Raw genomic sequence first — 16,288 nt, 5'->3', positions numbered from 1 at the left:
AGAGGAGCAACAGCTCTCGACAACTCAGTGTCTTTTTTTCCTGTCTCATGCTGTGAAGAGGAAATAGGACATGGGTTTTGACCCAGTCTGTCTCATTTCCACAAATCAATAACATTACCATCTGTAGAGTGATGCAGTGTCTTCTGCTCATACCATTCTGTTTCTTTCACCCAACAGGAGACCACTGTCTACGAAAAGGAAAAGGARATAATCTCTGTTGTGAGTTTCTTATGTAGATGTTTTTTTTTGCTTAAAATTAAGCAACAATTTAATTATGTGCTACGCTCGGTGAAAACTGATTTCCTGTCTTGATAAATCGCGTTGTTTTYTTTCCTCTAGTGCCGTCAGCTGGTGGAGATTTGTGATGAGATCCTGAACTCCAGCCCTGACACGCTCCTAACCCATACAGCTCAGCTGGAGAGTGTTGACCTGGTGCCTGTTGCACCTGGTGACCAGTTGGTAAAATCATTTTTTTGTTGTTGTTATTGTTCCGTGTGGATGTAAAAATCTTCTTGTTTAATATGTGATGGAGATCCAATTTGGCACATTATGGATTTTATGGCTTTTCTCTACTGTGAGGTTCACGGTGACTTTAAAAGGCATGGGTTCCTGTCTGCTCACATGAAATTCTGCTGCGAAGTAAATTGAAAAGGTGTCATTTCAGCCTCTCTTGTCAAAATCAATTTCCCCCTCTTTGTCCAGGTCCTCTCTTTAGATATGGCTCATCCTTCAAAACTCTGTTCATCTCGCCTGTGCATCACCATTTTAGTCATTTGTGCCTTCGTTCTATCTCTTGATTACTTACTGTCTTTCTCTCACTCTGTCATTTTGTCCTTTTTTTTAGAGTTTATTTTCTGTCTCRGTCACTGACCCGGAACTGGCTTCATCCTTCGGTTCTATTCAACGCTTTTTTCATCTAACTCAAGGTTCCCCATGTTCCCACTTTTATTTCTGAAATCTGCTTTGATGTTTAGTTTGGTCACGTACAATATCCTTTTTTTCCTGCCTCTCATCCTTTAGTCTTGGAGTGTGTACATTTGGTACTATAATTATAGCTCTCTCGCTCTCTTTTATTTTTTTTGCTTGTTATCTACATAATCTAGCATCCTTTTAGTTTTCAATTCTAAAGAGCTATTTCTTTAATACATTTTCCCTGTTTTTCGTCGTCTTTGTGGACTTGGACCATTAAGTAAAAAAACCCTCTCATCAGATAGCAGTTTCAWATCTGTGCTTAGTTTCTTCTCCGGATCATATCCACTGTGTATGCACATTACATAAGCTCTGATGTTGTTTACGTCTCTGCAGATGTGTTTTAGCTGAACATTCAGAGTCATTTTTTGTGCCAATTTTTTGCACTAGAACAGATTAACACATTTATTCAACTTGAGGAGACAAAATCTGATAATACCAGCCTGATTGTTGGTAATTGATTAAAGCACATTACCGATAATGAGGCCAGCTCCACTAATAGATGGAGAGTAACAAGAACTAAAGACCGAGAGAAACAGAAGTGAGAAGCAGGAAGGATTATGTTTCCTATAAAACACGCCGTACCAAGAGTTAGTTCACAAGTACAAAATTAAAGGCTGAACGTTTTCTCTTTAGTATTTTGAGTCAAATTTCATTTTAATACCCTCACAAAGATTGAAAGGSAAATCTACATGTAGTCATTGCAGGTCTCACTAGTAAAAGGCAAAGATCACATTAGGTTTTAGAGTTCACTGTGGAAGTTTCAGAGCCTAAACTTTGAAAATAATTAATGAAAATTATAGTGACTGTGGCGAAACATTAACTCTTTGTTAACTATTGCATTTTTAAGGTCCAAATTAAAAAGATTGTTGAACTAAATCTGTTTAAAAAAGAAAGATATTTGGCCTAATTCCATTCMAATTTAATTAAATTAAATTAGTCATTTAAAAGGCATTATTTATGTGGTTTAGGCTTTTCTTGAACATAATTAGTTGTTTTTTCCTGCCCTCATTGTGACTTTTAGAGAATGAGAGTAAGCTAATAGCTTGTTCCACAGAATCCAGCTCTGACATGAGCGTGTTGCATCATTTTCACTCAGGGATGGGCAGATTTGACACTGCAGGGTGATGTTTTCAGCTGAACCATTGTTATCACTCAGAATTAATGCATGCATCATGTATTTTTTGTTGTTGTTTGTACTTCTCTCAGGGGATTGAGATAACATCCACCAGTTCCAGTAACCACTACGTGACTGGAGCCGCCGCTGAGGTCAGACTCCCGTGTTTTCTTTTCTTTTGTTTTTTTCTTTTTTTGTTGACTCATCTGACAAACTGTGTTAACCATCACCGYCATTCTCAGTTCTCCTCTTGAACTCGAAGTTAATGTAAATCAATGTTTGTCTCGGTCTCGGTACCATTGTGACTAATAGAGTAGAAAACCTAAGAACAGTGAGTGAGAACTTTAAATGCAGCCAAGTTTAGAGGGTTTCTGATAAGGTGCAGACAGGGGCGGAGCTAGACTTTTGTGCCAAGGGTGGCCAGGACTTTTTCAGGGTGGCACATACAAATAAAGTATTCTGTTTCTTGAACCTGGTACTGAAGGAACATACAGTACCTTCTTGACAATTTTCATAACCCAAAATGCATTTATCTATTTGTTTACTTATCTTAGTTTCTCTCACARACGCTCCACTCTCTCTCTCTCCACTGTTAGCATCTGTGACAACATGGAGGAGCAAAATGGTGACCAAGCTGGGCGTTGTTTCACAGTCTTCGTAGCAACTATTTGATTAACAGCAAGCCCAGCTGGATCTGTGTCACAATTTTTTTGTAATAAATTAATAAGGCTATTAACTATGCAAATTTCATTTGGCAATCATGTAAAACAACTAAGTGATAAAAGAAAAATATATAATTTATAAGCAACAATAATCTAAACCCGACCTGAAATCAGTCCATAACTTTGACTTTTTAACTAGTTGAAAAACTATGACTTCAACTAGTAAGAAAGTACATTTATTTTTTGTGCTTGTCATAAATAAGAATATTAAATATTTACCAGTGATCTAAAAAATGTTCACTGTATAGGATGAAACTTGTCTCTACTGATATTAGCTAACCATCTTTTCAACAGCTCAGGTTTGTCGAACAGAAACCTAAAAATAGTCAAATACATAATATTAATTTACACTGTATAAATATTACGTGAATTAGAGGCAAAAGCAGCTTGTGATATTAATCATTTGTGCTAAATTGTAGCATGATTCAGCAGAGCTACACTTTGTATAGCAATATAAGTTACAGAAGCTAATATCTGCTAACTAATTCAATAATTAACAGTGATTACATTGGCTTTATAACAGACCAAAAGACTCAGGAACAGTTTTTACAGCAGGGCAATAGGCCTACTGAATGCACACAGACCCTAGATTGTACTATTTGTGTCTTGTCTTGTTTTGTCTTGTATTGTTTTAGCTTGTCTTGTCTTAATGAGCTTATTTTAATTTTAAACAGTTACGTTATTAACTTTAGTTTTGGTCAGATAACATCCACATGGAGGTAAAGAAGATAAAATCTAAAATGACAGTTTTCCTGTTTCTCTTCTGTTGGTACAGCCACAACACACAGCTTTTTATCATTTTATATTCATTAAATAGCTTATATAATATAAATATTTTCATTATTATTATTAGTTTTTACAATTTTTACATAATCATCCTTTATTGTTTGCTATTTTGTCAACACATTCAGTAATGCTAAATCCAAACTTTAGCCTGTTCTGGTTAGCGCCGCAGCTGCTACAGTAAGCCACAACATCATGTGGTCTAAACCAGAGGTTCTCAAACCGGGGTCCCAGGACCCCCAGGGGTCCACAAGCTGTGTCTTGGGGGTCATCAAAAATTTTCAATAAATTAATTTGATTTTTATTTTTAAAAAATGCAAATGGGGAACAATGCACTAGTAAAACAAACATACTAAAACAAACTAAAGATAATATTCCCATAGCATTTTGGAGTATTTTTAAAACAGCGTGGGCTTTTCTAAGGGGGTCCCTGTAAATTTTCACCCATGTAAGGGGTCCCCAGACCCAAAACGTTTGAGAACCCCTGGTCTAAACACACTCCTGCCACTCTATATAACTACATGGTTTTTTACAAAAATAATTCAAAAAACAAATATTGTATGACAAACATTTACTCTGATTTCCTCCTTTACCCTAATCGTGCATCTTTCAGTGCTACATTCAGTGACTTGTCAATCACGCGGTGTSATCAATCAGATTCCAGGGATGGCAAGTGCCACCCCACTCACCCCACTGGCTCCGCTCCTGGGTGCAGCAGAATCACAGTTCAATGTTCCCTGCTCTGCACAGTTAAATATAACATCTTGTTTTTATTTATTTATTTGGAAGCGTGACATCTGCAGAAGGCAGCAATGTCCTTGGACAAGCTTGTTTCTGACACATTATTTTTATCTGTAGGCTCATCTGTCTCCACGAAGACACTTTGTAACTGAAACCAGTCTAACTTTATGCTCTGCAGATGCTTGTTACTGTGTAAATCTGGCTGCTTGTTTTGAACGCTGCAGGCTGTATGTAAAGAACATGTATATATTTAAATAAAAGCTAACCTTTTTAAAATATACCAGTCATAGAGCAGCCCATTTAAAAGGCAGTTAAACTAGACAGGATTGTGAAATCCTAGCACTTAAGAGTTCAGTGTATCAAAAGTAGACCATATTTCCCGACATTTCTCTGAGAAGCCCAAGGATCACTTTAATCTGTGGGTTTGTAAACTCTACAAGAGAGCAATAAAAGACCGAGGAGTGTTGAGCTTGTAAAACGAGGGCAGGGCAGCTTTCCTGTGGGACAGAAAGATGTAGATATTAGTTTTTCATGTCTGCAGCTCGCTTCTCTAGAATTCCCTGCTGCGGCTGCTGTAGCATTACTGCAGCTGATTAATAAGCAATATGCATGAACATAGAAAAAATGCTCCCTTTAACCAGACCCCTGCACATAAAATCGTTATATAAATTTTAGTCCTTTTTAAATTAAACCACCTCATTTATCATATTGAATTCGCAATCACTGCAATGACATTTACATTTATGTCTTCTCTAGTTTTATAGATTTAATTTGGACTGATTTTACATAAATGTTTTAGAAGCGCAGCTTTTTATTTCTCTCGATTAAGAAAACATTTAGCTGTTTATTAAGAAAAAGCAAAAATCATTATGTGTATGTGACAATTTAAGTATTTGATAGGCTGTAGCATCATCTGGGGAAAAAGAGTTTGAACACTGTTTATTATGCACATCTCAGTGCTGTATGTACATGACGTGCATGGATTCATTCATTGTTTTTTTCTAATTATTATTACTTTTTTGTCTGTTAAGTTTGACTCATCACTCTGCAGGATTGCACTTTTAGTGTTGGACTTTTTTGAATTTATTTTGTCTCATGTCTGTGTTTTTTCCAGATGATGGCACACCTAGCTGCTGCTGTCTTTTTACTACCTATAAACAGATATAAAACTACACCATTACAAGTTCTATACCCAGAACTTTGATAATATTCATCTGACCTACTCCTGTGCAGTATTGCTAGGATTGTTATGTAAACTTCTTTTGTTTGAGTTTTGTTTAATCGGAGATCCTATTTGTGCAGCCCTCCACAGATGCTTATTTGCGGGTCTTGGCAGGTGATGAAGTGGTTCAAGTCAATGACCAGATAGTGGTGAGTGATAAACTATATCCAGTCCATTCAGTTGTATTTTACTGACTGACATCAGTCACAAACCTGAGGTCAACGCGATAATGCTGGTAGAGATTTAACCTGCGCTGGTGTTTCAGGTCGGCTGGAGCAGAGCAAACCTTCTTAAGAAGCTGCAGGAGAATTCAAATGGAGTGACTCTGGTCTTGAAGAAGATCCCTGCATCAATACGGCGCAAAACCTCCATCAAGGTGTTCACTGTGCAGGTCAGCAAACATTAAAAACCTTTGATGTTACTGAAAACAAATGTGCTTCAACTTACGGCCCCCACATTCTCCAAGCTGCAAAATCGGCTCTCATTGTCACAGTTGCGTGACGAAAATTGTTCGAATAGCAACTCCACTCGCCCTTCTCAACACAAGTCTCCGGTTGAACTTATTTCTTACAGGCGAACGCACAAAGTGTCGTGTGATTGGTCAGAAGTTTTAGGGCATATATTTCTTTTACATGCAGAAAAATACTCAGGCAACAACAACAACAGTGTTTTCCTTCCAATATTTGCTTCCAGAAGTCCAACCAACTTGGATAGATTTAAGGAGCATTTGTTTGCAGACAGAAAGTTCATCTATCTATAGCCATGTTTCCATCCAATTTTAATGCAAATTTTGAGCAAATTTTTTAAAATGTTGCAAAAAAGAAATTAAATTTAGGCATGTTTCCACCTACTGGTTTGGAGTGAATTTACAAGGCTACGCAAAGTGCAGTTTTGTTACGCATGGGTGTAATAAACAGGAAGTAGAGGTTGCAAACTAACAGGGACCACACATCTCGGGACAATGGAGAGAAATTTTCAGGAATGTGTTTCTGTCGGAAGTTGTAATTGTTCTGTCACATCAACTAGTATTGACGATGTTACACGCTATCGATCCATATGAACCTGTTGTTGCTCCCTTCCATGTTTTCTCCCACTGTGGGAATATCCAGGAAGACGCAGACAGTGAAAACAGATGATCAATCATGTGAGGTAAATGTTCGCTAAACCAGAATTTATTCAACAGTGTGTTTCTATCTCCCCTTTTGTGTATAAACTCTTTTTTTTTTTGGAGAATCCAAAAACCACCTCAAGCGAGCGTGAAAACTTTTCTGCAAAATTTAGGAAGTTTTTACGAATTTTGTCATTTCTATCAACCTTTACCAATTCGATACTTCAAAATGTGCCTAAAATATCATTTATGGAAACACGTCTTAGTAAATGACAGTTTTATACACAAAGATATTCAATTGGTCACACACATAGCAGTTGGAGAGAGCACAGACATTTTGCATAAAGGGGTTTATCTTCTGAAAAGTTGGATGCTCTATCTGTGACAAATTTGTAGCCAAATGGTGGATATCATAAATGGAAGAAACCCCTGCTGTGGTGTGTACAGAAGCAGGAGGAGTTTCCTGGGATCTCTGCACCGTGTGTCTCATGAGCTATGAAAGGTGTGTGCTAACATGGACGTCAAGTTACCACTTTACTGTGAATCGACTGTTCAGCTTTGGTTCATATATATGTTGGGCTCTTCTGCTGTTATATTTTATAAACAAACATCATGCATCATAATGTAGAAATGGCAGTAGTTGATATTTTCTTAAATAAACCTAAACTAAATTATGCAGAGTCATAAAATTAAGCTCTTTGCTGTTTTGCTGATGCCTTGCTTTTAAAGGGAAAAAAATAAAATTATTTGGGATGGAACTTCTAAATAATATATAAGCTCAACTGATTGGCTCTTCATTCTCAGGGTCAGACTCTGGCTCCAACATGGAAGGCTGGATGGACAAGTCTTCCTTTGTTGACGTATTTGAATTAATTGGTAAATAAAATGTTTCTGCACTGCTATATAATGATAAATCCCTCTATAGAACTTGAATGGACCGCTCTAGGAGCTGGAGGGCATCAGGTTTGAAGCGCCTCGTTCGGATATAAAGAGACAGCCTCAAAACGAGTTGATCTGAGAGACACCTCAGAAAAGGGGTGAAAGAGGGGCTTGTGGAGTTACAATAAGGAGGAATTCTGACCAAAGTATTGCAGTTTTACTTTATGTAGACCCCAACTGAGTGATTTAAATTTGAAAAAGAAGGATTTAAAATCATGAGATGTCTCCTTTAAGTTAGCAAAAACCTCTCAGGATCTGAAGTCCAGCAGCTGTTTGCATATTTATTGCCAGGGAATCATGAGCCGTTAATTCACAAGAAGTCTTCATCAATTTCCAGTTATTATCATTTGGGATTTGTTTCCATAAACACACGCTAGCTATCACTATGTTGATTGTTTGTTTATGAGCAACACACTGAAACCCATGCAGCGTCTGAGGCGAGTTTACGCACACACACACACACACACACACACACACACACACACCCAACATTTCACACCCCCTTGTGACCATTACCATGATAATCTCAGAACTAGCTGGCGGCTTGGGGTGAGAGAAAACCTCAGAAGATGGGAATCAGCTGAGTGTATCGGCTCCATATTGCCCCAAGAAGATGGCCTTGATATTATTGTTTCACAGATTTGTGTGTGTTTGTGTGTGTGTGTGCAGCTGGAGACCTGAGGAGAGTGGCTACATTCACAGTCCACATGACATTCGCCAAATACGCAAACACTCAAACGTCAGCGTGCACACTCACATGCTTGGGTTTTTGTCTGATTTGTTCCTAGACAGAGGAGAGGGAGGAGGAGGAGAGAGAAGAAAAGTCGGAAGAGGAAGAGGAGACGGACAAGGAGGAGAGCACACGGCACTCCATACTTGAGAGGGTGGCAGCCTCTGTCAGGTCCCTGTCTTTTCGGTACAAATATTATCCTGTTTACCTCTAATACCGAACAAGAATTAGTTAGTATGCAGATAAAATAAATTCTAAATAAATTTCGGCTACAACAAATTTTTGTATAACGTCAGACGCACACAAGCTCTTGCAAAAATATTACAACTATTTTTGGGCGATTTCTAATCATCCTGCTTGTCCAAAAAATGTTTCCAAAATTTTCTAAAGAACCCCCCCAGATTTAATAGTATATCTGTCCATAAACAAAAACACTTTTTATGAGGCGTCGCCTTGTTTTATTATTTCCACCAGATTATTTGTGGGCGTTTGTTGGTTAGGCACAAGTTTAAGAAACCTCCCAGCAATGGTTTCACTCTGTACCCACACAAGCAGGTGGCAGTGTTGTCTCAGGATGAGGCTCTGCAAACAGGAAGCAGAAGAAGAAGGCTTAGCTCATAAATAAAACCTAAATTCAGAAGCTGAATTTATGTGTTCTGGCAGAAAAAAATATTTTCAACCAAGTATTTCTTGGATTTACTAGGTAGAACAGATTGTTCCAACATGTTTTAGTTGTCTGAACCAGAGGTTGTGATAGACTTGTGCCCTTCATTTTGACTGACAGGGTCAAAATATATCCCGTCATAATCCGTTTTTTCCTGTCACCTTATTTTTGTAAATGATAATAATTAAACTTTCTATATCATTTATTTCCATTCATTTAAATTAATATTCTCTTTGAACAACCTGAATTGATTTTAAACCTGACTGAGGTCGGTGAATGTCATAAACTGGGATGTTTATTAAACCGTCATCCTTGATTTATTTATTTTTTACAATTACCACTGTATAACAAGTAGGCTTGGACAGTATGACAGTATTTTGGTATACAGCGGTATCAAAATATGGTGACTGTATTTAAAAATTAGGACAGTATTAATCACAGGAGGTGATGCTCCAAATTTCTACAAGGCTGCTATGAAAACTGGGACATGAACATTCCAGACTCTTTCAGAAGATGTCCCATAATGTTAGTGTTGCTTGTTCTGGCTACCTTGGTCCATTCAGAAGACAAACGGGGTGGACAGTGACACCAAAGTCTGTCGTGCTTCTTACTCCTAATTTACACTACATGCGGTCTACTCCTGATTTACACTACATGTGGTCCGACTTCTGCAGCAAATACGCACCCATTATAATCAATGAGAGTGTTTACACTGGCTGCGCACGGCGGTGGTGAGCAGACGGCGAGCCGTCAAAATTAGATCCGATCCTATTTCTGCTGGACGCCGAAGCTGCGCCGGAGTCAGTTTTTAAAGATTACATCGCACCATCAGGAAAAGAAATGAGCACAACATCTGTATTTTCAAAATAAGACACTATTAGCCTGGATAATTTGTCGGAATAATGTCGAAATTGCAGCTATATTAATAAATATATGGATATATTTCTACACAAATGCTGTCAGAATGTATCGTTCAGTTTGGAAAGCAGATGGAAACATGTAACATGAAGCATATGTGCACACACACGATACACGTGGATTTTATTTTGAAATCAGGAGTTTCAGAAAGACAACAGCGAGACAGTTTCAACATAGATATCAAAAACCTTTTATATCGTTGTTTTCAGCTGTGTTTAGAGTTCGTCTTTCACAGAATTAATTATTTTTTTGCTCTGACTTCCACATCACTGGATTTATCACGTGATCTCCTTCCTGAACACTCGGTTGGACCTGAGCGGACGCTGTATAAATTGAGACACAAACGAACAGCTGCGACCTGCGCACCGCAGTGCAGCGGAGCGGAGACGCATGTAGTGTAAATCCAGGGTTAACCTCTGTGCAAGGTAGTAATGGAAATGTTACTTACCAACTCCTGAAAAGGTGGGCCTGTGTAATGTTGACTGACAGCTTCTGAAATAATTACAACATTTATTGGCACAAAAACTGGGTAAAAGTACTGTATTTATTCATGTATAATACGATCTCGAGTATAATACGATCATCATTTTTTGAGCTTACAAGAGCATAAAAATCTATTTATCAATCAATAACTCGGATATAATATTATCCCCCCACTTTATGGATGATTTTTGGGTTAAATTTCTAGTATTATACATGAATAAATACAGTATGCAGCAGTGCAAATATAACTGTGATAAGAGTCAGATTATTTTGAATTTAGTTAAATATTAATTACTCAACGCGCCACAGACTACAATCCCCACATCCAGGTAATACTGTATATGGCAGCATGAAAATGATAAATACCACCCAACCCTGATTGCGAGTCTTTTCTTTTTTTCGAACCTCTGCTGTCGTAGCCTCCAATTCACCACTGACCATATTCTTTGTCTGATACATTGGTGCTTTGTTGCAGGCGAGCCATTCAAGAACAGGAGCCACCTCAGCAGCCTATGGGACAGGAGGAATCAGAGTTGCCCTTTGACAAGGAGCTGGAGGGGAGCCTGACTGTACATTCAAATCAAAACCAACCAGGGAGGTTGTCACCCCTGCCAGCCTCGGGTGCAAACAATTTTCCAGCATCCTCAGCAGGTTTGTGATTTCTTTTTCTGTTCTTAAGGCGGCGTGTAAAAGAAATGCTTTTGTGTTTCCTGCCATCGCCAAACGTATACAAAAACAGAATTTAGTCTGAAATCTCTTGCTCGTTCTTAGTTTCAAGAGGCCATTATTAAAACAGAGCAGACACACAAACAGCAAGAACAAAAGAAGTGTCGCCTGATGCTGAGGTTTGTATACCAGCAGTGCTCTTTTTTTTACACTCCCATCATCTTGAGCCAACTACATCTTCAGAAAAGAACATGCCAGGATGGAAATCTTCAGATTTGTATGTCCTCTGATAAAATCCTAAACAAAATAATTCTTGTTAAATGTGGTAAATTGATATTAACTTCCTGCAATTAAAGGTTGTGCGTTACTTAAAGGACCTGTCATCTTTAAAGGGATCCATGATTAGTTGTAACATTACACTTTATTTAAAAAACATYTATTTTAACTGTAAAATAAAGACTGTAAAAATACTGTAGGATGTTCAGTTTTTATCATTCTTAAACTAAAAGTAAAAAAATATATTACATGGACAGGGCCATTTTATTTACACACAAAGCATTCTGGGTAAATGATGACGTGGATAGGTCCTCAGTGTGAGGTTGCTAGCGAGCTATAGCCACCCTGAAGGTTAATCTTGGACAATATCTGATGATCGACTCTTTTAAATGAAACCAGAGAGCGTTGACAGAGAGGAGAAGYTAGAAATGACTCAGCCTGVAACTGAAAATATYGATGGAGGACAACAGAGCTGCTTCATGGAAGAAGAACCTCAGCTTAACCTGTTAGCTTTAGCATTAGCCCCGATGCTATCACCATATATATGTATTAGCTCAGCGCTACACATTCTCCTCTCGTCACTGAGGTCCTCCATCCACATGAGAGAGAGGGGAACACAAAAAATGACTCAGCCTGAAATGGAAAATATGGATGGAGGACCTCAGTTTAGCTTGTTTGTCACGCTAGCACAATATAGCGTCGGCGCTAGCACGAAGGCTAACAGGCTAAGCTGAGATTCTTCTTCCATGAAGCAGCTCTGTTGTCCTCCATCCATATTTTCAGTTGCAGGTTGAGTCATTTCTACCTTCTCCTCTCTGTCAACACTCTCTGGTTTCATTTAACAGAGTCGATCATCAGATATTGTCCAAGATTAACCTTCAGGGTGGATATAGCTCGCTCACACTGGGGACCTATCCACATAATCATTTACCCAGAATGCTTTGTGTGTAAATAAAATGGCTCCGTCTGTGTAAAAATATATTTTTAAAAATTTACAAAACTAAACAGCCTACAGTATTTTTACAGTCTTTATTTTACAGTTAAAATAAATGTTTATCAAATAAAGTCTAATGTTACAACTAGTCGGGGGTCCCTTTAATGTTAGAGTTTTATTTGAATGTGTCAATAAATAGCAGAATGGTGCAGTTTGACAGGTTTTTTTCAGGATCTTTGTCTTCATGCGTGTTCCTCAGGAGAATTTCGGAGTATAGGAATTTTGAGACTGTCGCCGAGCCTCCGGAGAGATCGCTCGCCCTCGTTCAGGAGGAGCGTGTCACCTCTCACACTCACAAAGGAAAGGGCGAGCTTCTCGTCCTGTCCAGAGATGGTGGGGCACACGGTGAGAGGAAATGAGGAAAACTCATCTCTTAGCTCAATCAGCTCTTTAGGGATTTAATAAAGAAATAATTAAGAAACGAAATCTTAATAATTGTTGTCTTTTTATTTCCAGACAAATAAAGAGACCAAGAAGAGTTCCACCAAAGGTAATCTTAGGGTCATGAAATAATCATTTTAAGTGAACACGGTGACAGAAACAACCAGTCTGATTAAATTCATCCCAGTGTTCCATGGCTCCGTTATTCCTGACAGAGTTGATCAATACGGGTCATGATCCACATAAAAAATCAATAGCTGCAGAGCCCGCTCGCCTTTTTTTTTCTTCTTAAATTTGTGGTTTTCCAGGAATGACCACGTCTCTGAGCCGGCGCCGGGTGTCCTGCCGTGAGTTGGATCACCCCGACTGCGACGGCTGGCTGTGGAAGAAAAGAAGGGAGAGCAGCGTCTTCATCACCCAGAAGTGGCAGCGCTTCTGGTTTGTCCTCCAGGGGCCCATTCTTTACTGGTACAACAGCCAACAGGTGGGCAAAACCCAAGTTTCAATAAGAAGCATTTATTTCAGATTTCACTCTGTATTTTATGCAGCCTATTTTAATACAATCTGTTAATGARTGTTGTTTCTTCAGGATGAAAAGGCGGAGGGTCTGCTTAACATCGCCAGCTACAARGTAGAGAGTGCTGGAGAGCACAAGAGAAAATAGTAAGATCTATAGAAATGAATGCTGAGGGAATTTGATGAAAAAACCTAAAACTGAGTCGTTTAAGCTAAGTGTCATAAGACAAAAACAGAACAAATAGACTGAAGTAGATTTCAAAAAGCTTAATTTTTTTTTTTATGAAATGAAGATCTCAAAGTGTTTCTTAGGGACAAAACAAAAAAAATAATGTTTTGAGAAGTTTAACACAAAAAAACAAATGCCAACGCTGGAATGTCATGACATGTTTGAATAAAAAATTTGATTAAAAATGTGCAAGAAGTGGATATATGTCTAAAAAGAAGAAAAAACAAAGAATAAAGAAAAACAGGATCACAGAAAGCTGAATGCTGATTCAGCATAATGTTTTTATTTATGACTTCTTTCTTACATTAGCCTGATAGATTTGGTCATATTTATTTTTATTACCATACCATCTTTATTTATAGAGCACTTTAAACACCCACAGGACCAAAGTGCTGTACACATAATAAAACATGCATACATTCATAAAATCTATAAAAACAACACTGCAAATTGTGTTCAAAGACCAGAGAGAAAAAATGAGTTTTAAGGAGAGATTTAAAAACAGGGACGACGCCTGTCTGATGTCCAATAATTAATTAATAACTATGATGTCAAAATAAAAAGTGAGGGACATTTGTCTACCTCCATAATTGAAGTTTTTTCTGTCAGTGTCTGATTTTTTTTTACCATCACCAGTCTAAATGTTCTCTCTCCACCAGCGTTTTCCAAATGTCTCATCGGAAATTTCAGAACTTCTTCTTCGCTACTGAGACAGCCACAGACTTGAGCAAGTAAGTGGAAAATCCTGAATAACTCTGTATAAAACAATACCAAAAACAAGATTAAAGGCCCATCATTGAAGGAATGCATGTCACCAACTGTCTGTAATACAAGAGTTCACTTAGATCACTTAGCTGTGGTAGTCATCTTGAATTAGGTAGATCCCAAAAACAGTTGTAGATGTACATTTAATGATTACTTCCTGAAAGTTTTGTTAAAATCCATTTAGTAGTTCATGAGATATTTTGCCAGCAGACGTATAGTTGGCACCAACGTTTAATTGCAAAACTTTAAACAAATGCTTTTTCCACTGTTATGGTCTTTAAGGGTTGCTTTAGTGAGCAAACGTGCATGAAATATTTAGCAGAAACCTGGGTTTGAACCTGCAGCCTTGGGATTATATTACCTCAGCACTGACCACTTATCTACTAAAGCCCTGCAAAGTTTTAAATGTGTTGCTTTATTTATTTTTAGCGGTCAGAGAATGTGTTGAGGCTAAAAGCTCTCCAGATTTTAGCACATCCTCTGTAAAATTGACCGAGTTGCAYCCYTTTATGTGTTGGGTGAATTTGATWCGCCGTYGTGGCCAMCTTGAATTGGGTTGACTTTAAATGTTAATCAGTTGCAGATGTGCCTCCATTGATACATTATGAGGACTTTTATTAAAATCTGTTTAGTGGTTTCCGAGATATTTTGCTAACGGACAGACATGCACACTTGGGCAAAACCGTTATGGACTGCTTTCTACATTTTGGTGGCTGTAAAATAATGAAGGTTTCTAGGTAACAGCCTGGATTACGTTTGATGCTTCAGCTTTATAAAACGATGCTGTTCATTCATTTCTTTTGCTTCTTGTTTATAAAAATACTAACTTGGACTGTGGTGGGTGTTGGTGTGCACTGCCCCCTGCTGTTTGTTTTATTTATTTTCACTGTGAGAAACAACTATGTGTATTAGAACTCTGAACACAACAGAAACAAAACATATGTATAATAAATAAATAAATCTAATACATAAATTGTGACGTATTGATGTGATTTTTTTTTTTCTTTTTGGTCTCCAGGTGGATTAATTGTCTGATCACTGCCACTCAGAAACACAGAAAGCTACAAAAAGGTCCAGATAGTGAAGAAGGTGAGGAAACATTTCTTTGTCTTACTTCAGATTGTTTCGGGCTTTGATATTTTAATTTATGCTAAGGTTGAGGTGGCAACAGCAATAAGGGGAAACAAATAATMGTCACTCATGTTATGATTATGAATGACGAGGAGTTACACGTTACCAGACAACAAAGCTGTTTCGGTGGTTACCTGGCTGTCAACTAAAAGTACAGTGGATGTGAGTGAATATAGGTAATGATCTTGTTGCAACTCTTTCTTTAATGTTTTAACAGAATGTTACAGTGAAACCGAGTCAGAGGGCGAATCTTCTCCTTCACCTCGCAGGAAAAACAAGGTCAGTGCAGTGAAAACACACAAAAACACACTCTGAACATAAACACACTCTGACGTGCGGTCAGACTCGCATCTAAAAGTGATCGTGTTTTTCCATTTAGCCTCAGTTTAACACGGTGCCTCGAACCAAAGGAAAYCCAAACAAAGTGCCAGCAGAGGGCAGCAAAGGAACAGGTTTGTGGTTTCTGTTTTTATCTGCTCACGTCTCGCTTTCTCTCCTGTTGCAGCAATCTAAAATGAGGGAATAAGCCTGGATTATGGTGTGAACCTAAATGAATTAAGCTTTGAGTTGGTTGCATGAYAGAGGAAGCACACTTTTTTCCATATGTGCTCTGAAATGAACCTGGTCCTGACCAGGTTTAAAGTGGAGCTTATTTAATCTGAATGTTTCTGAGCATTAACAGATTAAAGCATTTAAAGCGTTGGCGGTCACTTCACTGCAAAAACTGTTCATCTTAACCAAGTTTTACAATCTTATATCAGCCAAAAAGTAGTTTTGATCTTGTTTTTAGACCGATACACTAAGCAAGTTCAGAATGTTGGAWAATTAATTTTGCTAGCCTGAAAAGTTTTCTTTATTTCAAGAAGTCTTACCAAGTGCAACTGTCAAACTGCAGATTATTAATTAGTATTTATTTGAAAAGATTCAAAGTATA

The 16,288-nt window shown here is 38.0% G+C and overlaps 1 protein-coding gene across 3 annotated transcripts in view; it reads left to right on the top strand.

Annotated features, from left to right (window-relative positions):
* Positions 1–16,288, top strand: part of cnksr1 (connector enhancer of kinase suppressor of Ras 1) — a 46,284-nt gene that overhangs the window by 21,894 nt on the left and 8,102 nt on the right. For all 3 annotated transcript variants that reach the window (XM_014015364.1, XM_014015372.1, XM_014015382.1), the window contains 15 exons: positions 178–219; positions 340–459; positions 2,179–2,238; positions 5,635–5,703; positions 5,820–5,945; positions 8,390–8,517; positions 10,872–11,047; positions 12,532–12,677; positions 12,789–12,822; positions 13,022–13,197; positions 13,303–13,376; positions 14,118–14,189; positions 15,242–15,312; positions 15,572–15,633; positions 15,734–15,806. In XM_014015364.1, coding sequence (XP_013870818.1) covers positions 178–219; positions 340–459; positions 2,179–2,238; positions 5,635–5,703; positions 5,820–5,945; positions 8,390–8,517; positions 10,872–11,047; positions 12,532–12,677; positions 12,789–12,822; positions 13,022–13,197; positions 13,303–13,376; positions 14,118–14,189; positions 15,242–15,312; positions 15,572–15,633; positions 15,734–15,806 — 1,429 coding nt within the window. The remainder of the gene's footprint in view (positions 1–177; positions 220–339; positions 460–2,178; positions 2,239–5,634; positions 5,704–5,819; positions 5,946–8,389; positions 8,518–10,871; positions 11,048–12,531; positions 12,678–12,788; positions 12,823–13,021; positions 13,198–13,302; positions 13,377–14,117; positions 14,190–15,241; positions 15,313–15,571; positions 15,634–15,733; positions 15,807–16,288) is intronic.

Source organism: Austrofundulus limnaeus, unplaced genomic scaffold (genome assembly GCF_001266775.1).
Source record: "Austrofundulus limnaeus strain Quisiro unplaced genomic scaffold, Austrofundulus_limnaeus-1.0 Scaffold2, whole genome shotgun sequence".
NCBI lineage: Eukaryota > Metazoa > Chordata > Actinopteri > Cyprinodontiformes > Rivulidae > Austrofundulus > Austrofundulus limnaeus.
The sequence above is the reverse complement of the archived record's forward strand: the minus strand, read 5'-3'. Positions and strand labels throughout refer to the sequence as shown.